At 44.6% G+C, this 25,828-nt stretch overlaps 1 protein-coding gene across 1 annotated transcript in view; it reads left to right on the plus strand.

Annotated features, from left to right (window-relative positions):
- tmeff1a (transmembrane protein with EGF-like and two follistatin-like domains 1a) overlaps positions 1-25,828 on the plus strand; it is a 154,712-nt gene that overhangs the window by 119,814 nt on the left and 9,070 nt on the right. Inside the window, exons 7-8 of the mRNA XM_034183154.1 lie at positions 3,493-3,552; positions 12,708-12,831. Of these exons, the coding sequence (XP_034039045.1) occupies positions 3,493-3,552; positions 12,708-12,831 (184 nt within the window). The remainder of the gene's footprint in view (positions 1-3,492; positions 3,553-12,707; positions 12,832-25,828) is intronic.

Genomic DNA, 25,828 nt, shown 5'->3' on the forward strand with positions numbered 1-25,828 from the left:
TTTGTTGTTGTTTGTTTATTTGTTTATTTGTTTGTTTGTTTTTTTGTTTGTTTGTTTTTGGTTGGTTTCTGTTGTGGCCGTGTTCGATATCGCCAACACAGACTTTAGCCTTCTCACAGAATGGGCGGGACTAATGATGTCATTGCGAAACTAACCATCGATTATGTAACATTTTAATAAATTTAGTAAATGAACAGTAGGGAAGTGTTGTTTCTGAGTCACATCATCATCTTATGAAGTTCTTGATCAGTCAGATTTGGTTAGATTACAGATTAGATCTGGGGGTTAGGGGGTCGGGTTACAGATGGCGGTCAGGAGATGGGTTACATCTGAGTCTTGAGGGTAGAACTGCAGGTTAGATCTGGGGGTTAGGGGGTAGGGTTACAAATGGCGGTCAAGCGCTGGGTCAGATCTGGGGAGTCGGGTTAAAGTTATACATTATATCTATGGGATTTGGGATTAAATTTATGTGTTAGAACTCAGGGGTCAGGGGTTAAATTTACTGGGTAGACCTTGAGTTTGGGGTACAGTTACAGGTTAGTTGTAGGAATTAGAGTTTAGAACAGTTAAATCTACGGTGGTTAGGTCTTGGACTCAGTTGGGGTAGTGAGTCAATGCCTGAAATGTACTGGAGCAGATAATATCAATTTCACAGCAAAATTGTGCAAATTCTGGTACAAGAACCAAAATAGGCGTGAATGACTCCCAAGATAGTACTTAACAAAACTAAGATGGTGGCTACTTTCCAAGGTGGCCACCAAAATGACCTACCAAAAAATTACTTTTTGCATTGAAATACTCCTGCAGGAGTGGCCAAGTGGTTAGTGCACTTGGCCACTTTCTTGGGAATTTTCTGCACTTTCACTCCTGCCACATTTCTTCATGTAATGTGGAGTTGTGTCAGAAAGGGCATCCGGTGTAATACTTGTGCAAGCAGATGTACCTCACCTCTTGAAATCCAAGATGGCACCTAATTTCACGATGGCGGCCAAATCGACCCCAAAACTAATTTTGTCACAAAAATGTCCACGTATTTGAACTCACTTGATTTGTGTGGCCTTGCTGTCAAATTGTAGGTTTTCAGGCATGCCGGATTACATTTTTCATGTTCCATAAGTGGCATAAATTGCCATTTGTCCATCTTGACTGCAAATGTTAAAAATTACAGCACTGTGTATTCAGCATTAGACACATTGTAATTGACCACATGCAGTAGTTTCAAGAGATGAGCACTTTCAAAACATGTGCTGGGTGGAACCAGTTAATACTAAATGTAATCATCTTCAGTCTAATTTTGCACATAAACAAAATAAAACATTATAAATACCATAAATATCAACTAAAATAAAATTTAACTAACTGGAATTTTACATCACTATCATTTTAAATCAAATCAAATCAATTTTATTTCTATAGCGCCAAATCACAACAAACAGTTGCCCCAAGGCGCTTTATATTGTAAGGCAAAAGCCATACAATAATTACGGAAAAACCCCAACGGTCAAAACGACCCCCTGTGAGCAAGCACTTGGCGACAGTGGGAAGGAAAAACTCCCTTTTAACAGGAAGAAACCTCCAGCAGAACCAGGCTAAGGGAGAAGCAGTCTTCTGCTAGGACTGGTTGGGGCTGAGGGAGAGAATCAGGAAAAAGACATGCTGTGGTGGGGAGCAGAGATCAGTCACTAATGATTAAATGCAGAGTGGTGCATACACAGCAAAAAGAGAAAGAAACACAGTGCATCATGGGAACCCCCCAGCAGTCTAAGTCTATAGCAGCATAACTAAGGGATGGTTCAGGGTCACCTGATCCAGCCCTAACTATAAGCTTTAGCAAAAAGGAAGGTTTTAAGCCTAATCTTAAAAGTAGAGAGGGTGTCTGTCTCCCTGATCTGAATTGGGAGCTGGTTCCACAGGAGAGGAGCCTGAAAGCTGAAGGCTCTGCCTCCCATTCTACTCTTACAAACTCTAGGAACTACAAGTAAGCCTGCAGTCTGAGAGCGAAGCGCTCTATTGGGGTGATATGGTACTATGAGGTCCCTAAGATAAGATGGGACCTGATTATTCAAAACCTTATAAGTAAGAAGAAGAATTTTAAATTCTATTCTAGAATTAACAGGAAGCCAATGAAGAGAGGCCAATATGGGTGAAATATGCTCTCTCCTTCTAGTCCCCGTCAGTACTCTAGCTGCAGCATTTTGAATTAACTGAAGGCTTTTCAGGGAACTTTTAGGACAACCTGATAATAATGAATTACAATAGTCCAGCCTAGAGGAAATAAATGCATGAATTAGTTTTTCAGCATCACTCTGAGACAAGACCTTTCTAATTTTAGAGATATTGCACAAATGCAAAAAAGCAGTCCTACATATTTGCTTAATATGCGCACTGAAGGACATATCCTGATCAAAAATGACTCCAAGATTTCTCACAATATTACTAGAGGTCAGGGTAATGCCATCCAGAGTAAGGATCTGGTTAGACACCATGTTTCTAAGATTTGTGGGACCAAGTACAATAACTTCAGTTTTATCTGAATTTAAAAGCAGGAAATTAGAGGTCATCCATGTCTTTATGTCTGTAAGACAATCCTGCAGTTTATCTAATTGGTGTGTGTCCTCTGGCTTCATGGATAGATAAAGCTGGGTATTATCTGCATAACAATGAAAATTTAAGCAATGCTGTCTAATAATACTGCCTAAGGGAAGCATGTATAAAGTGAATAAAATTGGTCCTAGCACAGAACCTTGTGGAACTCCATAATTAACATTAGTCTGTGAAGAAGACTCCCCATTTACATGAACAAATTGTAATCTATTAGATAAATATGATTCAAACCACCGCAGCACAGTGCCTTTAATACCTATGGCATGCTCTAATCTCTGTAATAAAAGTTTATGGTCAACAGTATCAAAAGCAGCACTGAGGTCTAACAGAACAAGCACAGAGATGAGTCCACTGTCTGAGGCCATAAGAAGATAATTTGTAACCTTCACTAATGCTGTTTCTGTACTATGATGAATTCTGAAACCTGACTGAAACTCTTCAAATAGACCATTCCTCTGCAGATGATCAGTTAGCTGTTTTACAACTACCCTTTCAAGAATTTTTGAGAGAAAAGGAAGGTTGGAGATTGGCCTGTAATTAGCTAAGATAGCTGGGTCAAGTGATGGCTTTTTAAGATCATTTCGGTGTACATCTTGGAAAATGTCCGCTATCTTGAACTTTCAAGTGGGCAGTCAACCAGATATGCTGAGTGATATTATGAGAATCACTGTGCCAAATTTGTACTTGGACCAGCAAATGCATGATTTTTCATTACCTGCTCCACCAATGTTCTTGGAGAGTATCTGTGTCTATGGGATGAGTGGGTGGGGCCAGAGAAAAACAAGCTGCAAAGGAGCACGTTTAGTCGTGCGCCAGAATGCGAGACCACCAGAAAGTGTTCATCTTTCATATAAGTCACAATGATGCTTTTTGTGTTTTCATTCACAGTGGATAAAGACAAAGTGGGGAAGAAAGATGACGGCAGCCCCTTCAAAATAAATGTATTAGGTAAAGAAGCTGTTTCACAGTTTATCATCAAGGAGAAGTGATAGACACAGTAAAAGATAAAGGGCCTGATTTATTAAAGTTTTGTGTTTGTATAAATTTCGACAGCTTCCATAGGTTCAGCAAAAAAAAAAAAAGTATGCTGATTTACTGTGCACACTGATGAGGACTGCATCTGTCAAATGTGCAAAATAGCACAAAGCGTCAATTTCAGCAATTTTGGGTGTGTTAAACTGTGTGCAAAATTGTGGGTGTAGAATAAATAGGTGAGGTTTGCACTTTATCGAGGCAATTTCAGAATCTCAGATCTGAGATTCTGAAATTGCCTCGATACTAACCTATAAAATTATTCATGGACTGGCACCTCCCTACCTAGCTGACCTAATTAAACCTTACGTACCGGCCCGGGCTTTACGTTTTCAGGGTGCAGGACTACTTTGTGTCCCTAAGGTGAATAAGAAGTCTGCGGGTCACAGAGCTTTCTCTTATCGTGCCCCTGTTCTGTGGAATGATCTCCCTGTGTCAATAAAACAGTCAGATTCTGTGGAGATTTTCAAGTCCAGACATAAGACGCACTTATTTTCCCTTTCATATGGCTAGCTGTTGTGAAAGTGTAGTGACACGGACCCACAACAGGGGGCGTAAATGAACGGACAATAGAAGGAGTTAAATTTGAACACTTTACTGTTGTGAATGCCACAACCACACACAGCAGATTATAGAATAAATACAAAGTCAATGGATAAAGGTGTCGTGTGGGCAGGCTCGACGATAGGAGACGTCCGTCTAGAGAAGAACTGGAACCACACGATTTCCTCCGCCACCGAACCCGAAGGATACTGGAGCCGCCAGGTCCCGAGTCCCTCAGGTGGCCACCGTCTTCGCGTGTCGGATCTGGTACTGCTGGCGAAGAGCAAAGACAGTCAAGTGTGGGTGTGTGTACACCCAGTAACAACAACGGTGGGAATTCCACGTCCACCTCATATCACACACTCATGCAGCTCCTGTTTAACCACTTATCTGGTTGGGGTGTGAGGCGAAGCTGTCGCTAATCACACCAAACGCCAATCCAGCAGATAAGGAAACACCACAGGAAAACGGCTGCAAAAAGAGCTCAGATTATTTGTCAGAGTTGACGACAGCTGAGAAGTTACCTCCATAGAAGAACGATATCTCGGCGACATGGTGGAGGTGTCATCCTGCTTTTATCCGGGGTTAGTGCAGATGATCGGTGACAGCTGTCATAGTTGATGAGTGACAGCTGTCACCTCAGCTGTTCCTGTGAGGCGGCAGCGCCCTCTCGTGCCTGAAGCCCGCACTTCAGGCAGGGCGCCCTCTGGTGGTGGGCCAGCAGTACCTCCTCTTCTGGCGGCCCACACAACAGGACCCCCCCCTCAACGGGCGCCTCCTGGCGCCCGACCAGGCTTGTCCGGGTGGCGACGGTAGAAATCGGCCAGGAGGGCCGGGTCCAGGATGAAGCTCCTCTTCACCCAGGAGCATTCTTCGGGTCCATACCCCTCCCAGTCCACCAAATATTGGAAACCCCGGCCCATTCGACGGACGTCCAGGAGCCGGCGCACTGTCCAAGCTGGCTCCCCGTCGATGATACGGGCAGGAGGTGGCGCCGGACCGGGTGTACAGAGGGGTGAGGTGTGATGTGGTTTCAATCTTGAAACGTGGAATACTGGATGGATCCGCAGTGAGGCCGGGAGTTGGAGCCTCACTGCGGCAGGACTGAGGACCTTGAGGATCTTGAAGGGCCCTATGTACCGGTCCTTCAGTTTGGGGGAATCCACCTGGAGGGGAATGTCCCTTGTGGATAGCCACACCTCCTGCCCGGGCCGATATGCGGGGGCCGGGGACCGTTGACGGTCTACATGGGTCTTTGCCCTCGTCCGGGCCCTCAACAAGGCCGAACGGGCGGTGCGCCACACCCGACGGCATCTCCGCAGGTGGGCCTGGACCGAGGGTACACCGACCTCTCCCTCCACCACAGGAAACAAAGGGGGCTGGTACCCCAGACACACCTCGAATGGGGAGAGGCCGGTGGCAGAGGACACTTGGCTGTTATGCGCATACTCGATCCAGGCCAGGTGTTCACTCCAAGCCGTCAGGTGTGCGGATGTGGTACATCACAGGGCCTGCTCCAGCTCTTGGTTAGCCCGTTCAGCCTGTCCGTTGGTCTGAGGGTGATACCCAGACGAGAGGCTCACGGTGGCCCCCAGCTCCCGGCAGAAACTTCTCCACACCTGCGAGGAAATCTGGGGACCACGATCTGAGATGATGTCTGTTGGTATCCCATGCAGACGTACGACATGGTGGACCAGGAGATCCGCTGTCTCCTGGGCCGACAGGAGCTTCGGGAGGGCCACGAAGTGGGCCGCCTTGGAGAACCGGTCCACTATCGTGAGGATGGTGGTGTGCCCCTGGGACGGCGGGAGGCCCGTGATGAAATCCAGACCAATGTGGGACCAGGGGCGATAAGGCACAGGAAGCGGCTGGAGGAGTCCCTGTGCCTTTTGGTGGTCCGCCTTGCCCCCTGGCGCAGGTGGTGCAGGCCTGGATGTAAGCCCGGATGTCAGCCTCCAGGGATGCCCACCAGAAGCACTGCCGGACCACTGCCACGGTCCTACGCACCCCTGGGTGGCAGGAGAGCTTGGACCCGTGACAGAAGTCCAGGACGGCAGCCCTGGCTTCTGGTGGGACATATAGTCTGTTCTTTGGCCCTGTTCCGGGATCCGGGCTCCGTGCCAGGGCCTCCCGGACGGTCTTCTCCACATTCCAGGTAAGGGTGGCCACGATAGTGGACTCCGGTACGATGGGTTCCGGTGGATCCGACAGCTCGGTTTTGACTTCATGTTCATGCACCCGGGACAAGGCATCCGACCTCTGGTTCTTGGTCCCGGGGTGGTAGGTGATTCGGAAGTCAAAACGGCCGAAGAACAGTGACTAGCGGGCTTGCCTGGGGTTCAGCCGCCTGGCGGTCCTGATATACTCCAGGTTCCGATGGTCAGTAAAAACTGTGAAAGGCACAGACGCTCCCTCCAACAGGTGTCTCCACTCCTCAAGAGCCTCTTTCACCGCTAGGAGTTCTCGATTGCCCACGTCATAGTTCCGTTCTGCTGGGGTCAACCTGCGGGAGAAATAGGCACACGGGTGAAGAACCTTATCGGTCTCTCCGCTCTGGGATAGCACGGCTCCTATCCCTGAGTCAGAGGCGTCCACTTCAACCACAAACTGGCGACTGGGATCGGGCTGCACCAAGACGGGTGTAGTCGAGAAGCGCTGTTTCAACTCCCTGAACGCGGCTTCGCACCGATCCGACCAGGTGAAGGGGACTTTTGGAGAGGTCAGGGCTGTCAGGGGACTAACTACCTGACTATACCCCTTAATGAACCACCTGTAAAAATTGGCGAAGCCGAGGAACTGTTGCAGCTTCCTACGGCTCGTAGGTTGGGGCCAGTCTCTCACCGCCGCGACCTTGGCCGGATCCGGGGTGACGGAGTTGGAGGAGATGATAAACCCCAGGAAGGACAAAGAGGTGCGATGAAACTCACACTTCTCGCCCTTCACAAACAACTGGTTCTCCAACAACCGCTGTAGGACCTGACGTACATGCTGGACATGGGTCTCAGGATCCGGAGAAAAGATGAGTATATCGTCCAGATATACGAAGACGAATCGGTGCAGGAAGTCCCGCAAGACGTCGTTAACCAAGGCTTGGAACGTCGCGGGGGCGTTGGTGAGGCCGAACAGCATGACCAGGTACTCAAAGTGACCTAACGGGGTGTTAAATGCCGTCTTCCATTTGTCTCCCTTCCGGATCAGAACCAGGTGATATGCATTCCTAAGATCCAGCTTAGTAAAGATTTTGGCTCCATGCAGGGGGGTGAACACAGAATCTAACAACGGCAACGGGTATCGGTTGCGAACCGTAATCTCATTCAGCCCCCTGTAATCAATGCATGGACGGAGTCCGCCATCCTTCTTGCCCACAAAAAAGAAACCTGCACCCATCGGGGAGGTGGAGTTCCGGATCAGCCCGGCAGCTAATGAGTCCCGGATGTAGGTCTCCATTGATTCGCGCTCAGGTCGTGAGAGGTTGTACAGCCTGTTGGACGGGAACTCAACGCCTGGAATCAGATCAATGGCACAATCGTACGGACGGTGCGGGGGAAGGGCGAGTGCCAGATCCTTGCTGAAGACATCAGCAAGATCGTGGTACTCAACCGGCACCACCATCAGATTGGGATGGACTTTGACCTCCTTCTTAGCATGTAAACCGGGAGGAACCGAGGATCCTAAACACGCCCGATGGCAGGTTTCGCTCCACTGAACCACCACCCCAGACGGCCAATCAATCCGGGGATTGTGTTTCAACATCCACGGGAAGCCCAAAATCACGCGGGAGGTAGAAGGAGTCACAAAAAACTCGATCTCCTCCCGATGATTCCCAGACACCACCAGAGTTACAGGTTGTGTCTTGTGCATGATTAAAGGGAGAAGGGTGCCATCTAGTGCCCATACCTGCAATGGCGAAGGAAGCGCCACCAGAGGGAGCCCTACCTCCCTTGCCCATCTGCTGTCTAGCAGATTCCCTTCGGACCCCGTGTCCACCAGTGCTGGGGCTTGAAGGGTTAAATCCCTGCTCAGGATTGTAACTGGGAGTCGTGTGGCAATATGTGTGTGTCCCACGTGAATGTTATGACCCCCCCTTAGCCCAGTCTCTATGGGCGGGTGTTGTCGTTTTGGCCGTTTGGGGCAGTTTTTCTGCATGTGCTCTTTTGAGCTGCAGAGAAAACACTCCCCGCGGACCAGCCTCCTCATTCTGTCAGCTGTTCTCATTTTGGCCCTGTGCCTTTCCCTAGCAACGTCAGCAGGGGGAGCTGTTGCCCCACGGAGCGCTGCAGCTGTGGAGCATGGGGAGGGCGGAACCTTTTTGAACCCGGAAGGGAGAGGGATGGCGCGTGCCCGGCCACGTCCTTCGCCTCACTCCCGACGGCGTTCCTCCAACCGATTGTCTAACCGTATAACGAGATCGATAAGCCCATCTAAATCCCGCGGTTCTTCCTTAGCTACCAGGTGCTCCTTCAGGACCAACGACAGTCCGTTTATGAAGGCGGCGCGGAGCGCAACGTTATTCCAGCCGGACCTCGCAGCCGCAATGCGGAAGTCGACTGCATATTCGGCTGCGCGCCGGCGCCCCTGTCGCATTGACAGCAGCACTGTTGAAGCGGTCTCTCCTCTGTTAGGGTGATCAAACACTGTTCTGAATTCCCTCACAAACCCAGTATAAGAGGTAAGGAGCCGTGAGTTTTTGCTCCCAAAGCGCTGTAGCCCAAGCGCGTGCCTCACCACGAAGCACATAAGCCACCTTGCTGGCGTCAGACGCGTACATCACGGGTCGTTGTGCAAAGACGAGCGAACACTGCATCAGAAAGTCCGCGCACGTCTCCACACAACCTCCGTACGGCTCTGGGGGCTTATGTATGCTTCAGGGGATGGTGGGAGGGGTTGTTGAATGACCACTGGAACATTCATATCTTGCACAGGGTCGGCAGGAGGAGATGCTGCAGCAGCGCCCTGAGCGCTCGCTGCCACCTGTGCAGAGAGAGCCTCCACCCTGCGGTTCAGGAGGATGTTTTGCTCGGTCATCTGATCCAACCGAGCCGTAAAGGCGGTGAGGATGTGCTGCAACTCACCAATCACGCCTCCTGCAGACGCCTGTGCACCCTGCTCTCCCATTGGCCGTTCAATCGCTGGGTGACGCCCCTCAGAGTCCATGACGCTGGCCGAGATATCCTGTTGTGAAAGTGTAGTGACACGGACCCACAACAGGGGGCGTAAATGAACGGACAATAGAAGGAGTTAAATTTGAACACTTTACTGTTGTGAATGCCACAACCACACACAGCAGATTATAGAATAAATACAAAGTCAATGGATAAAGGTGTCGTGTGGGCAGGCTCGACGATAGGAGACGTCCGTCTAGAGAAGAACCGGAACCACACGATTTCCTCCGCCACCGAACCCGAAGGATACTGGAGCCGCCAGGTCCCGAGTCCCTCAGGTGGCCACCGTCTCCGCGTGTCGGATCTGGTACTGCTGGCGAAGAGCAAAGACAGTCAAGTGTGGGTGTGTGTACACCCAGTAACAACAACGGTGGGAATTCCACCTCCACCTCAAATCACACACTCGTGCAGCTCCTGTTTAACCACTTATCTGGTTGGGGTGTGAGGCAAAGCCGTCGCTAATCACACCAAACGCCAATCCAGCAGATAAGGAAACACCACAGGAAAACGGCTGCAAAAAGAGCTCAGATTATTTGTCAGAGTTGACGACAGCTGAGAAGTTACCTCCATAGAAGAACGATATCTCACACAACAGCTAGCATACTGGTGCAGTTTTGTTTTACGCTTTTTACTCTTTTAATTCATTTATTAGTAATAGGAGCGGGCTGCGGCCTCAACTTTACCTAAATTCTGGGTCTTTTAGTGAAGCTTAGGGCTAGTGGCCGGCGATCACCTTATTATTTCTCTGTTTTTCTTGTTGTTTAATGCTGGCAAATTATACAGTATTTTTTTGTCTTTCTGATGCCTGATTCTGTTTTTTCTCTCTGTTTAAGGTGCAGCTCCATCCAGAGATGGGAGTTGTATTCGTGTTGTCAATCCTCCTGTCCTGTGCGCCAATAGCATTTCTTGTATATTCGTCCGTGAATTGTTCTGTAATTTATGTCTGTAGCATGGCCCAAGCAGAGGGTCACTCCTTTGAGTCTGGTCTGCTTGAGGTTTCTTCCTCAGAGGGAGTTTTTCCTTACCACTGTTGCTCTGGGGGTTGGTAAGGTTAGACCTTACCTGTGTGAAGCGCTTTGAGGCAACTCTGTTGTGATTTGGCGCTATATAAATGAAAATAAATTGAATTGAAATTGAATTTAGCCCATCCTAAATCTTGGTGCTAACTGAGCCACTGTTGCACAGTCAATGAAGACATGCATATATGTGATTCAGAGTCATTTCCTGTGAGCTGTTTCTTTAAGCATTTCTTTATTTTCATTCTATAATATTCTTTAACAAAGACAACACCACCATTAAACATTAATTTGTCATTTGTAGTAAATGAAACATCCACTGCATAAATAAAAATATATGTGACATTTATCATGACTTCTATGGAATAGAGATGGAACTATAAAGTCCTGTGCGCATCTGTCCAGCGCACCAGTCAGCACCACAATCTGTGGTCAGTACTGTGGACAGCAGCTGTGGACAAATATACATTAATGATTATGTTTCTTTGTCATGTCCTCTGCAGTTATGTGACAGTGAAGAGAATAGTAACAGTGGAAGGAACGCATTTAAAGAGCGTTACCTTAAAACAACAGTTAAAAATGAGCAACGCTGAATTTGGACTTGTGCCAAACACTGTGCACCTCCCGTGATAAAACATTTTTAAGGTGCATTCATTTTTGATTTTGTATATGTTTTTCGATTAATGGCATTTTCGGTTAAAATATGTTTGTCTTATTTTCAAGTGGCTGATTGAATTTCATTTTGCGCTTGCGGTCATTATCACTCAAAAAAATCCTCATGTGCACACAGCTGTCCTATGTCATGGGATCTTAGTAAATCAGGCCCGTAATATCATTTAATACCACTTTTTCAAATTTGTGGTAAGGGATAGGAAAAATTATTTAATTGTCAAGATGTCAAGATGTTTATTTGTCACATGCAAATATACAGTATATAAAATGCTATGAAAAGTGTCTTTGCTATCATTTGGCATTTTTACAGGTTTTTTTTAACAGTTCAACCTTTTTGAAAATTATTTTATAGTATTGTAAAGTTGTCACAGTTGGCTGAGTTTTAGAATTTTTTACATTTTACACAATGAATCATTTTACAACATGTACATGTAAGACAGACACCATCCCTGGTACTCAAGACCAGGCACCTAAGTGACTCTACTCTGTTAAACTCTTCTTGTTTTTTTAGATATTTAGATATACCTTAGTATACACTAGTAGAGTTCTACTTTAGAATTGGAATATATTATAGAAGACATACCTTACTGAATTTTCATTTACATTAAAAATGTGAATAAAAAAATTAAATGGTCACGTGACCACAAAGCATGCTGTTGTTTTCACTTTGAGATTAAAGAGCTCATTTTTTTATAATTGTCTGAATAAACCTGAATATTTCTCTTTTGTGACAATAACAATATGTAAAAGCTCACAAGATGACATTTATTCTTGTCATATTTTTTGACAAACTGAAACTGGGTTTTCTGAACTATCACAATTTATTAGTTTACCTCAGGTAATATATATATCTGTGTGTGTGTGTGTGTGTGTATATATGTGTGTGTATATGTATAAAATAAATGTTAAAAATAAATATATAATAAATATTTAAAATTTATATTCACATTTTCTGTCCTGTTTTGTGCAAATGTCCAATAATAATAATAATAATGAAGAATCATTAGAGTTCCATGAAAATTCATTCATTAAAAAGGACTTTCCAACATAAAGCAGTTAAAAGTGTTTTATGACTTTAGTGGAGCTTTAATGAGTTACAAAAATAGTTTTGTAAGTGTTAATTTCTCAGTGGATTTCGTGAATTTTTGTTATCAAGCAGTGACAGTTTAAACAGGATTTAATTCACCCTGCAGACTTTGTTCCTTTGTACCAGGATTATATAACCCCATTATTAATCCACTTTAAATGCAGCTGTTGGAAAAACTTTCTTGCCAGAGGTTTAATAGCAGCTTATTAACCCGTGTTTGAACCTGCTGAGGAGCAAAAACCACCAGATAAAGAAAAATCTGTTTGTGTTCAATGAAAAATGCAAAAAATAAATAAATAAAAATGCTGCAACAATGGAGAAACTGCCAAAAGCACTGAGCAGGAAGATAAAACGCTCAAAGCAGCGAGGATCTACAAAAATTCAAAATGATAGAAGGGAACTAACTCCACAGGAGGTCATTACAACACCAAGCCCCAGCTCTGCCCATTTGAAAAGTCAGTAATTTCGAGTCAGATTTGTGAGGCGCTAACTGTTCACAGCTGAAAACATTAATCGAGCCACAAATCACAAAGTCACACAGGCTGACAGTTTTTAAATCAGCTGATCATGTAATGTTCTCCTTCTCTCCAGAAACCAAAGGTTTGGACCAGGGTGACGGATTCTACGCCGGAATGCCGATCCCCTGCGCCGAGAGCTACACCAGATTCTGTGTTCATGGGAAATGTGAAATCAAATACAACATGGCCACCTGCAGGTCAGTTAGTAATTACTGAGCTCAACCCGGGTCATACCGCCATGTACAAAGGAACACTCTTTAATCAGAGAGTAATGGCATGATGGGTCGAAAAAATAAATCGGTCACGTGACTCATGGTGCCATCTTGGGTTCAAAATAGCGTTCGCTGTTAATGTGTCTGCATGTAAATCCAGCTATTTTTTTTATTGGGACAAGCCTATCTTGGCTTTCAGTGCTTACCAGTCGAGTGAGTATAAGAGAAATTGTGGAGAGCTGGGCATGTCCCAACTTGTCCTTCAACACTCCAAAACGGAGGTGTTCCTTTGTCTCGCTTCATCAGCGAATCGGTCGTGACGTGCGAAGCCTCTGCGCGGCTTTCCATGACTAAATCTCTTGTTAAAAGTGAAATCTGCCGGAAAATGGCTGATGTCCAGCTCTTGTGATAACCACAGAAATTGCACACGACGATCCCGGCTCCACACAGCGATCCGTTTAGAAATGATGTGGTGGTTTCTGCCTCTCGATGGCGGCTCAGAGCGCGGCGCACCATGTGCCATTGTGGGCAGTCCTTAAAGCTGTAGTAACACTCCTTATTCTCTGTGAAGCCTGTAAAATTTTCACCGAAAGCCAGATAAATTTTTCAAATGGTTTCCAGCTGCCTGTCTCTAACAGTTTCTGAAAAAATTCTGATGGAAAAAAAGCCCAAATCATTCCGCCATTTCCTTGCAATGAAACAACGACGAGAGGGGTGGACCAGTGCTCACTCAAAGCCTGCCCACAGGCGAATGACGCAACCGACAGGCGTGGAAAAACTCACGCATGCGCACGAAGGTTCAAGCTTGGCTGACGTAAAAACATGTGAATCAAATCCATATATTTTTTGCATAAAATAAAAAGGTTGGATACTTTTCTCACAGACCTCGTACAGATTCCCTTCAGATCCGAACAGAAGAATAATTTGGGGTATTAAAGTCAGCCATGTGGGATGGAAGACGACATCATCATCAAAGCTTTGAGAGGTAAATTTATTGTTCAGTCCCATGTTGTCAAGGCGGGGCACAAACAGGGTGGACACAAATGCAAACTCACAGCAGATGCGGTTTGAATTAGGTTTAATCGTTGAAACAGGCAGGGGTTCGTTCACAGAAGGTCCAGCAGCGGAGCAAAGGTACAGACAGACACGAGGCTGAGGCTTGGTCAAAAAAAACAGGCTGAGGTCACAATACACAGTGTGGTGGCAATCAAAGGCTGAGACAAAATCGTGGTCACGGACAAAACAAGGTCAAATACCGGCAGGCTGAATTCAGGGCAAAAGAAGGCAAGGTCATGAGTGCTGGAAAGTGAAATCATTGAAAAGTGCAATCATCAATCGAGCAAGGGACTGTGAGACTGTGAGGGCTTAAATAACTGGTGAGGTAATTAGTGGAACAAGACACAGGTGTCACTGAAGGTTCTGGAAGGGGGCGTGACCAGGGAACACAAAAGTAAGTGCAAGTGGGGCAACTGTTTGTTGTGATTTGGCGCTATATAAGAAAAAAGTTGACTGATTGATTGAAGGCAGGAAAACACAGTGGAGTGATGAAAGTAACAAAGACACGTGAGCAAGTGCAAGAGCAGGAGTGAGTGAAAATACAAAGTAAACAGAAACAAAGTGTGAGACAAAAACACAATGTCTGGTGCAGTGATATGGAGTGGGAACATATTTGGGCGGGCGTGAAAGAAACAGAACAATGAACAGAGCTAAAACAGAATCATATATAAACCAGACCTGACAGAACTAAGAAGATGGCACTATAACCGGAGTGAGATGGAACAAAATATAAAAGTGAATGTAATAAACAATGGTGAGATGACAGCATAAACTATAAGATTAAATAATGAACAGAATGGCAGCCAGTGACTATAAGATATAAATAAAAGGACTTAACAGATAAATAATAAATGGAACATAATCAGAGATAAATAATGACCAATACCTGTGACAAAAGCAAAATACCAAAAATGTGATAAACCGAACTGTAGACCAAAGCATAAATGAACAGAAATAAACTAGGACTGAAGTGACTAAGTGAAAATGAATGACAAATACCAGGATAACAGAAACAAAACTAATGATAACATAAACCTGACGAGACATGGATAAACATACCGAAGGCAGAGAATATAGACGAGGACACAAGGCGGATTAATAACAGATGGCCCTAAAGGGCCAGATCCTGACACATGTACAGTAAAACTCACCTAAACTGTCATCGTATAAACTAGATATTCGCAGTCACCAAACAAAAAAAAATCCCAAAGTTTTTGTATTGTTTTCCATGTAATAAACACCGTATATAATGGATTTTGTACGATGTCTGTCAATAAAGTATCGTACATTTTTATTTTTTTTCAAAAACTATATGGATTTCATTCATATGTTTTTACGTCAGACATGCTTGAACCCTCGTGCACATGCGTGAGTTTTTCCACGCTTGTCGGTGACGTCATTCGCCTGTGAGCACGCCTTGTGGAAGGAGTGGTCCCGCCCCCTCGTCGGATTTTCATTGTCAGGAAATGGCGGAATGATTTGGACTTTTTTTCCATCAGAATTTTTAGAGACTGGCACCTGGAAACCATTTAAAAAATTTATCTGGCTTTCGGTGAAAATTTTACGGGCTTCACAGAGAATAAGGACTGTTACTACAGCTTTAAGGACGGCTGTAAGGACGCTCGGCGCGCCGCGCTCCGAGCTGCGACGACGAGGCAGAAAACGCCAGAGCATTTCTAAGCTGATGGCTCTGTGGATACGAGACCGTCGTGTGCACTTTCTCTGGTTATCACAAGAGCTGGACATCAGCCATTTTCCGGCAGATTTCACTTTTAACAAGAGATTTTGTCATGGAAAGCTGAGCGGAGGCTTCATGCGTAACGACCGATTCGCTGTTTGAGCGAGACAAAGAACACCTCCGTTTCGGCGTGTCATGGGACAAGTTGGGACATGCCTATCTCGGCTTTCAATGCTTACTAGTTCAGTAAGTATCAAAGAAATTGTGGAGAGCTGGACATGTCCAAACTTGTCCTCTGACATGCCGAAATGGAGGTGTTCCGTTGTCTCACTTCCAAAGTGAATCGGTCTTTATGTGCGAAGCCTCCGCGCGGCTTTCCATGACAAAATCTCTTGTTAAAAGTGAAATCTGCCAGAAAATGGCTCATGTCCAGCTCTTGTGATAACCAGAGAAAGTGCACATGACGGTCTCGTATCCACAGAGCCATCAGCTTAGAAATGATCTGGCGTTTTCTGCCTCGTCGTCGCAGCTCAGAGCGCGGCGCACCATGCGCCATTGTGGGCCGTCCTTAAAGCTGTAGCTTTAAGGACGGCCTTAATCTCTGTGAAGCCCGTAAAATTTTCCCCGAAAAACAACTGAATCTTCGAAATGGTTTCCAGCTGGTTGTCTGGCAGAGCTCCTGAAAAAACTTTCATGGAACAAAGCGGCAGTAGCTCAGCTGTTTGCTGAGAATGAATATCCGACGAGGGGGCGGGACCACTCCTTCCACAAGGCGTGCTCACAGGCGAATGACGTCACCGACAGGCGTGGAAAAACTCACGCATGTGCACGAGGGTTCAAGCATGTCTGACGTGAAAACATAAATCCATATAGTTTTTGAAAAAAATAAAAAGATACGATACTTTATTGACAGACCTCATATAATGCATTTTTCGCTCACTCTCTCAATAAAGGGACCCTACCTCCGAGCGCCCCCCCCCCCCCACAAAAAACAACACCCACAAAATTTTGCACAAACAGCCATTTTTATTATTTCGTTATTATTTTTTAATATTTTAGACGTGTCCCTGAAATTGCAATTGAAATTGATATCAAAAGACTGTAACACAACTCTTACACAAAACATCCATGAATTGCAAATTCATGTAAACATGCCTTTACATGCTAATTATCTGTCATTAGATGCTATATTAATCTGTCTTTCAGGGAGGAACAGTTAACTCCTTGGTTACTGCCTCGAATTCGATGCTGTGCACACTTTTAGTTATGACTGGTTAAACTATGCTTTGTCACAAAATACAGTTGTAGCAAACAGTAATGTTTGTCTTTGAAACTACCTACAGATATGAAAATTCCATTGGCTAATTACAGGCCCCATCATTAACCCAAATGATGGATATAAACAATAACTGAACTTATAGTTTTGTTGCGAGTATGAGTCATTCTTCGATTGAAGCATGTGTTAATTTTACACACATTAATACTTTAATATTTGAGATTTCTCCAATAAACTATCCACCCAAAAAATAACAGAAATTTATGGTTGCACTAGTTAAAGAATTATTTTAACTTCAGACAATTTACCTCATAATATCTCATAAATAATGTACAATTATTATTATTATTATTAGTGCATCTCTCTGAAAAAAATCCAGTTTATGCCATTTAGCAGTGTGTAAAATATGTAATAACATAAAAAGTACAATTTTATGGTGAAATTTGATCTTATGTTTGTTAAGACCAAATTATTGTTGTATAAATATGCCAACTTAGCAAGCATCATAGCAAGAAGTCTAATGATAATTGGTGTTGTAACATCAATCATACAGAGTGAACCCAGTTACATACCTTTATCGTTTGCTCATTTTTCCTCTTCTTTTTTTCCTAAATTGGGCACCTGATGGCTTTGACCAGATTTCCCTCCAATCACAACCTGAAGTCAAGACTAAACCAATTCACCTGGGTGACCACATAACTGATTTGTATCAGTTGTTTTTATTAGCCTTTTCACACAATTCAGAAAAACATGCAGTTCTTATAGTGCTCGCGCCCACGGTGCCGCATCTACTGCATCCCATGACGCCCCAGGTGACTGTCTGGTTCATCCGTACCAAAAACCCATGCTGGTATAGCATCATGTCAGATTAATTTCTGGGATATTGGTCTGGTCAGTTAAGTAGCAGAGGGGGTTGTTAATCAGTTTCAACTGCTTTGGTGGACCCTACAGAGGTTGCACAGGTAGTCCAACTCCTCCACTGCCAGTGTTTCTCAGCACAGTCTCAAGAGCATTGAGGAGATTCCAGGAGACAGTTACTCTTGGAGAGCTGGACAGGACTGTAGAAGGTCCTTAATCAATCAATCAATCAATTTTTTTTATATAGCGCCAAATCACAACAAACAGTTGCCCCAAGGCGCTTTATATTGTAAGGCAAGGCCATACAATAATTATGTAAAACCCCAACGGTCAAAACGACCCCCTGTGAGCAAGCACTTGGCTACAGTGGGAAGGAAAAACTCCCTTTTAACAGGAAGAAACCTCCAGCAGAACCAGGCTCAGGGAGGGGCAGTCTTCTGCTGGGACTGGTTGGGGCTGAGGGAGAGAACCAGGAAAAAGACATGCTGTGGAGGGGAGCAGAGATCGATCACTAATGATTAAATGCAGAGTGGTGCATACAGAGCAAAAAGAGAAAGAAACAGTGCATCATGGGAACCCCCCAGCAGTCTACGTCTATAGCAGCATAACTAAGGGATGGTTCAGGGTCACCTGATCCAGCCCTAACTATAAGCTTTAGCAAAAAGGAAAGTTTTAAGCCTAATCTTAAAAGTAGAGAGGGTGTCTGTCTCCCTGATCTGAATTGGGAGCTGGTTCCACAGGAGAGGAGCCTGAAAGCTGAAGGCTCTGCCTCCCATTCTACTCTTACAAACCCTAGGAACTACAAGTAAGCCTGCAGTCTGAGAGCGAAGCGCTCTATTGGGGTGATATGGTACTACGAGGTCCCTAAGATAAGATGGGACCTGATTATTCAAAACCTTATAAGTAAGAAGAAGAATTTTAAATTCTATTCTAGAATTAACAGGAAGCCAATGAAGAGAGGCCAATATGGGTGAGATATGCTCTCTCCTTCTAGTCCCCGTCAGTACTCTAGCTGCAGCATTTTGAATTAACTGAAGGCTTTTTAGGGAACTTTTAGGACAACCTGATAATAATGAATTACAATAGTCTAGCCTAGAGGAAATAAATGCATGAATTAGTTTTTCAGCATCACTCTGAGACAAGACCTTTCTGATTTTAGAGATATTGCGTAAATGCAAAAAAGCAGTCCTACATATTTGTTTAATATGCGCTTTGAATGACATATCCTGATCAAAAATGACTCCAAGATTTCTCACAGTATTACTAGAGGTCAGGGTAATGCCATCCAGAGTAAGGATCTGGTTAGACACCATGTTTCTAAGATTTGTGGGGCCAAGTACAATAACTTCAGTTTTATCTGAGTTTAAAAGCAGGAAATTAGAGGTCATCCATGTCTTTATGTCTGTAAGACAATCCTGCAGTTTAGCTAATTGGTGTGTGTCCTCTGGCTTCATGGATAGATAAAGCTGGGTATCATCTGCGTAACAATGAAAATTTAAGCAATACCGTCTAATAATACTGCCTAAGGGAAGCATGTATAAAGTGAATAAAATTGGTCCTAGCACAGAACCTTGTGGAACTCCATAATTAAGTTTAGTCTGTGAAGAAGATTCCCCATTTACATGAACAAATTGTAATCTATTAGACAAATATGATTCAAACCACCGCAGCGCAGTGCCTTTAATACCTATGGCATGCTCTAATCTCTGTAATAAAATTTTATGGTCAACAGTATCAAAAGCAGCACTGAGGTCTAACAGAACAAGCACAGAGATGAGTCCACTGTCCGAGGCCATAAGAAGATCATTTGTAACCTTCACTAATGCTGTTTCTGTACTATGATGAATTCTAAAACCTGACTGAAACTCTTCAAATAGACCATTCCTCTGCAGATGATCAGTTAGCTGTTTTACAACTACCCTTTCAAGAATTTTTGAGAGAAAAGGAAGGTTGGAGATTGGCCTATAATTAGCTAAGATAGCTGGGTCAAGTGATGGCTTTTTAAGTAATGGTTTAATTACTGCCACCTTAAAAGCCTGTGGTACATAGCCAACTAACAAAGATAGATTGATCATATTTAAGATCGAAGCATTAAATAATGGTAGGGCTTCCTTGAGCAGCCTGGTAGGAATGGGGTCTAATAAACATGTTGATGGTTTGGATGAAGTAACTAATGAAAATAACTCAGACAGAACAATCAGAGAGAAAGAGTCTAACCAAATACCGGCATCACTGAAAGCAGCCAAAGATAACGATACGTCCTTGGGATGGTTATGAGTAATTTTTTCTCTAATAGTTAAAATTTTGTTAGCAAAGAAAGTCATGAAGTCATTACTAGTTAAAGTTAATGGAATACTCAGCTCAATAGAGCTCTGACTCTTTGTCAGCCTGGCTACAGTGCTGAAAAGAAACCTGGGGTTGTTCTTATTTTCTTCAATTAGTGATGAGTAGAAAGATGTCCTAGCTTTACGGAGGGCTTTTTTATAGAGCAACAGACTCTTTTTCCAGGCTAAGTGAAGATCTTCTAAATTAGTGAGACGCCATTTCCTCTCCAACTTACGGGTTATCTGCTTTAAGCTACGAGTTTGTGAGTTATACCACGGAGTCAGACACTTCTGATTTAAAGCTCTCTTTTTCAGAGGAGCTACAGCATCCAAAGTTGTCTTCAATGAGGATGTAAAACTATTGATGAGATACTCTATCTCCCTTACAGAGTTTAGGTAGCTACTCTGCACTGTGTTGGTATATGGCATTAGAGAACATAAAGAAGGAATCATATCCTTAAACCTAGTTACAGCGCTTTCTGAAAGACTTCTAGTGTAATGAAACTTATTCCCCACTGCTGGGTAGTCCATCAGAGTAAATGTAAATGTTATTAAGAAATGATCAGACAGCAGGGAGTTTTCAGGGAATACTGTTAAGTCTTCTATTTCCATACCATAAGTCAGAACAAGATCTAAGATATGATTAAAGTGGTGGGTGGACTCATTTACTTTTTGAGCAAAGCCAATAGAGTCTAATAATAGATTAAATGCAGTGTTGAGGCTGTCATTCTCAGCATCTGTGTGGATGTTAAAATCGCCCACTATAATTATCTTATCTGAGCTAAGCACTAAGTCAGACAAAAGGTCTGAAAATTCACAGAGAAACTCACAGTAACGACCAGGTGGACGATAGATAATAACAAATAAAACTGGTTTTTGGGACTTCCAATTTGGATGGACAAGACTAAGAGACAAGCTTTCAAATGAATTAAAGCTCTGTCTGGGTTTTTGATTAATTAATAAGCTGGAATGGAAGATTGCTGCTAATCCTCCGCCCCGGCCCGTGCTACGAGCATTCTGACAGTTAGTGTGACTCGGGGGTGTTGACTCATTTAAACTAACATATTCATCCTGCTGTAACCAGGTTTCTGTAAGGCAGAATAAATCAATATGTTGATCAATTATTATATCATTTACCAACAGGGACTTAGAAGAGAGAGACCTAATGTTTAATAGACCACATTTAACTGTTTTAGTCTGTGGTGCAGTTGAAGGTGCTATTTTATTTTTTCTTTTTGAATTTTTATGCTTAAATAGATTTTTGCTGGTTATTGGTAGTCTGGGAGCAGGCACCGTCTCTACGGGGATGGGGTAATGAGGGGATGGCAGGGGGAGAGAAGCTGCAGAGAGGTGTGTAAGACTACAACTCTGCTTCCTGGTCCCAACCCTGGATAGTCACAGTTTGGAGGATTTAAGAAAATTGGCCAGATTTCTAGAAATGAGAGCTGCTCCATCCAACGTGGGATGGATGCCGTCTCTCCTAACAAGACCAGGTTTTCCCCAGAAGCTTTGCCAATTATCTATGAAGCCCACCTCATTTTTTGGACACCACTCAGACAGCCAGCAATTCAAGGAGAACATGCGGCTAAACATGTCACTCCCGGTCCGATTGGGGAGGGGCCCAGAGAAAACTACAGAGTCCGACATTGTTTTTGCAAAGTTACACACCGATTTAATGTTAATTTTAGTGACCTCCGATTGGCCGGGTGTCATTACTGCCGACGTGAATTACAATCTTACCAAATTTACGCTTAGCCTTAGCCAGCAGTTTCAAATTTCCTTCAATGTCGCCTGCTCTGGCCCCCGGAAGACAATTGACTATGGTTGCTGGTGTCGCTAACTTCACATTTCTCAAAACAGAGTCGCCAATAACCAGAGTTTGATCCTCGGCGGGTGTGTCGTCGAGTGGGGAAAAACGGTTAGAGATGTGAACGGGTTGGCGGTGTACACAGGGCTTCTGTTTAGGGCTACGCTTCCTCCTCACAGTCACCCAGTCGGCCTGCTTTCCCGGCTGCTCGGGATCTGCCAGGGGGGAACTAACGGCGGCTAAGCTACCTTGGCCTGGCTAGCTGTAGAATTTTCCACGGTGCGGAGCCGAGTCTCCAATTCGCCCAGCCTGGCATCCAAAGCTACGAATAAGCTACACTTATTACAAGTACCATTACTGCTAAAGGAGGCCGAGGAATAACTAAACATTTCACACCCAGAGCAGAAAAGTGCGGGAGAGACAGGAGAAGCCGCCATGCTAAATCGGCTAAGAGCTAGTAGCTATGCTAAGCTAGCGGATTCCTAAAAACACGCAAAGTGAATAATGTGTAAATAATTTAGAGGTGATTCAGCAGAAGGAGTGCTTTAGTTAAGGCATGTAAAGATTACACTGGGAAACAAATCGTAATCTAGCTAACTAGATCAATCTAACTGCACAGATTAAACAGCTAACAGATACAGAAAAACACCGCTGTGCTCCGGAACAGGAAGTGATACAATACCGCAGTGAGAGCCAACCCAGCAGCAGTGCTGATATCTGCTCCTGTGTGCAAGGAGGAACAGGATGAGCACTGCTAGAGTCCTGCAAATGACCTCCAGCAGTCCAGTGGTGTGAACGTGTCTCACCAGACAACTAGAAACAGACTTCATGAGGGTAGCCTGAGGGCCTGATGTCCTGTAGTGGGCCCTGTGCTCACTGGCTGGCACCGTGGAGCTCCAATGCCATTTGACAAAGAACACCAGAATTGACAGGTGCCCTGTGCTTTTCACAGATAAGAGCAGGTTCAACCTGAGCACATGTGACAAACATAAAAGGGTCTGGAGACACCATGGAGAACATTATGCTGTCTGCAACATCATTCAGCTTGACTGGTTTGGTGGTGGGTCAGTGATGGTCTGGGGCGGCATCTCCCTGGATGGACACGCAGACCTCTACAGGCTAGACAACCGCACCCTGACTGTTATTAGGTATCGGGATGAAATCCTTGGACCCACTATCAGATCGTACACTCGTGCAGTGGGTGCTGGGTTCCTCCTGGTGCACAATAATGCCCGAACTCATGTGGCAAGAGTATGCAGGCAGTTCCTGGAGGATGAAGGAATTGATACCATTGACTGCCCCCACACTCATCTGGACTAAATCCAATAGAACACCTCTCGGGCATTATGTTTTGGTCCATCCAACACTGCCAGGTTGCACCTCAGACTGTCCAGGAGCCAAGTGATCTGGGAGGAGATCCTCCAGGACACATCTGTCATCTCATTAGAATCATGCCCCGACATTGTCAGGCATATATACAAGCACGTGGGAGCCAAACCATCTACTGAGTACCATTTTGAATTGCTACATTGAAATTTTGGCAGATTGGATAAGACTGACACATCATATTTTCTCTTTGATTGTCAGGACGTCTTTGAATTCAGCCCTCTGTAGATTGACAGTTTTCATTTCCATCATAAGATGTGCCATCCTTTCGTTCCTAACACGTTACCCAGCCTATATCAGGAAAGATATCTAAAATGACCCCCCCCCCCCCCCCCCCCCAATTGAGATCTGATGTGTTTTCAGTGTTAAGTTTTTGAGCAGTACAGTATTTTCAAGTTATACAAGATATATACAAGATATATTTTACAAGATAACGCTGAGCCTTTCCCAGCATGCATTGGGTGAGAGGCTAGGTCCATCACATGCCTAACAGACACACATATACTCAACAAAAATATAAACGCAACACTTTTGGTTTTGCTCCCATTTTGTATGAGATGAACTCAAAGATCTAAAACTTTTTCCACATACACAATATCACCATTTCCCTCAAATATTGTTCACAAACCAGTCTAAATCTGTGATAGTGAGCACTTCTCCTTTGCTGAGATAATCCATCCCACCTCACAGGTGTGCCATACCAAGATGCTGATTAGACACCATGATTAGTGCACAGGTGTGCCTTAGAGTGCCCACAATAAAAGGCCACTCTGAAAGGTGCAGTTTTGTTTCATTGGGGGGGATACCAGTCAGTATCTGGTGTGACCACCATTTGCCTCATGTAGTGCAACACATCTCCTTTGCATCATCCATGACGCGAACACCTCTCCAACGTGCCAAACACCAGAGAATGTGAGCATTTGCCCACTCAAGTCGGATACAACGACGAACTGGAGTCAGGTCGAGACCCCGATGAGGACGATGAGCATGCAGAAGAGCTTCCCTGAGATGGTTTCTGACAGTTTGTGCAGAAATTCTTTGGTTATGCAAACCGATTGTTTCAGCAGCTGTCCGAGTGGCTGGTCTCAGACGATCTTGGAGGTGAACATGCTGGATGTGGAGGTCCTGGGCTGGTGTGGTTACACGTGGTCTGCGGTTGTGAGGCTGGTTGGATGTACTGCCAAATTCTCTGAAACACCTTTGGAGACGGCTTATGGTAGAGACATGAACATTCAATACACGAGCAACAGCTCTGGTTGACATTCCTGCTGTCAGCATGCCAATTGCACGCTCCCTCAAATCTTGCGACATCTGTGGCATTGTGCTGTGTGATAAAACTGCACCTTTCAGAGTGGCCTTTTATTGTGGGCAGTCTAAGGCACAGCTGTGCACTAATCATGATGTCTAATCAGCATCTTGGTATGGCACACCTGTGAGGTGGGATGGATTATCTCAGCAAAGGAGAAGTGCTCACTATCACAGATTTAGACTGGTTTGTGAACAATATTTGAGGGAAATGGTGATATTGTGTATGTGGAAAAAGTTTTAGATCTTTCAGTTCATCTCATACAAAATGGGAGCAAAACCAAAAGTGTTGCGTTTATATTTTTGTTGAGTGTACATCGTGTCACATTTAGATACTTATAAACAATGGTGGGCACAGTTCCGCTAATCCGCTAACCGCTAATTAGTGAAGCTAACCTTTTTGTTAGCGGATTAACTTTTCAGCTAATTTTGAAAACCATCAGCGGACCATTTAGCTTCCGCTAAATTTATTTCTGGTAACTTTCACTCCCCTAACTTTTTTTTTTTTGCTGGCAAAGTGGATAAAACTTAACGGTCAAAATTAGACATATTAAGCCCCGGTCACAACTCACCGTGCGTTTTTTTTTTCGCCGTACGTTTTCTGCGGATGCCACGGCCACTACGTTTTTGTGAAAACGTACGGAGGCAGTAGCAAGAGGAGGGAGGGAGTACGTTCAACGCATGTCTCTAGGAGTGTAACGATAAAGACAGTTGACAATAAAGCAGTGTGTGTGTGTGTGTGTGTGTGTGGGGTCGCTTTTCTTTTTTATGAGCGTGACCAGAGCGGCAGGTGTTTTTCGGCGTTGGCGATGCATGAGCATGTCCAGCCTGCAGTGGTCAGTTGTACGAGTGTTTATTTGCCTTGAAAAGTTACAGCTAGTTAACAGACTGAAGCTGTGGAGGGTCTGTGTTGCTGACGTTTGGAAATAAAGTCCAAGTTCAAGTGAGAAGCTGCGTTGTGCATGCAAGTCTGTTGGCCTCCATAGTATGTGGTGAGTGCCGTAATCCGTACTGCCTACGTACGGATTTAGTTAATTCAATAGTAATTGAATGAAAATGTGCCGCTTTGAATCCGTACTGAGGCAGTACTCACAACGTGCGTCATCTGTACTGCTGGTGAATCCGCAGCCTGACCGCAGCGAAATTTCTGCATGCACTAAAACCTGTACGGCGTGTCTGCGTGTGTCTGCGTGCTCCTAAATTCATACTGAGGCAGTACTTAGGATGTACAGATCTCCAAATTTAGCCCGCGTTTTTGCAAGTAGACTGCACGCACGTGCAAGTACGGCGGG

The sequence above is a fragment of the Thalassophryne amazonica genome, chromosome 12 (genome assembly GCF_902500255.1).
Source record: "Thalassophryne amazonica chromosome 12, fThaAma1.1, whole genome shotgun sequence".
NCBI lineage: Eukaryota > Metazoa > Chordata > Actinopteri > Batrachoidiformes > Batrachoididae > Thalassophryne > Thalassophryne amazonica.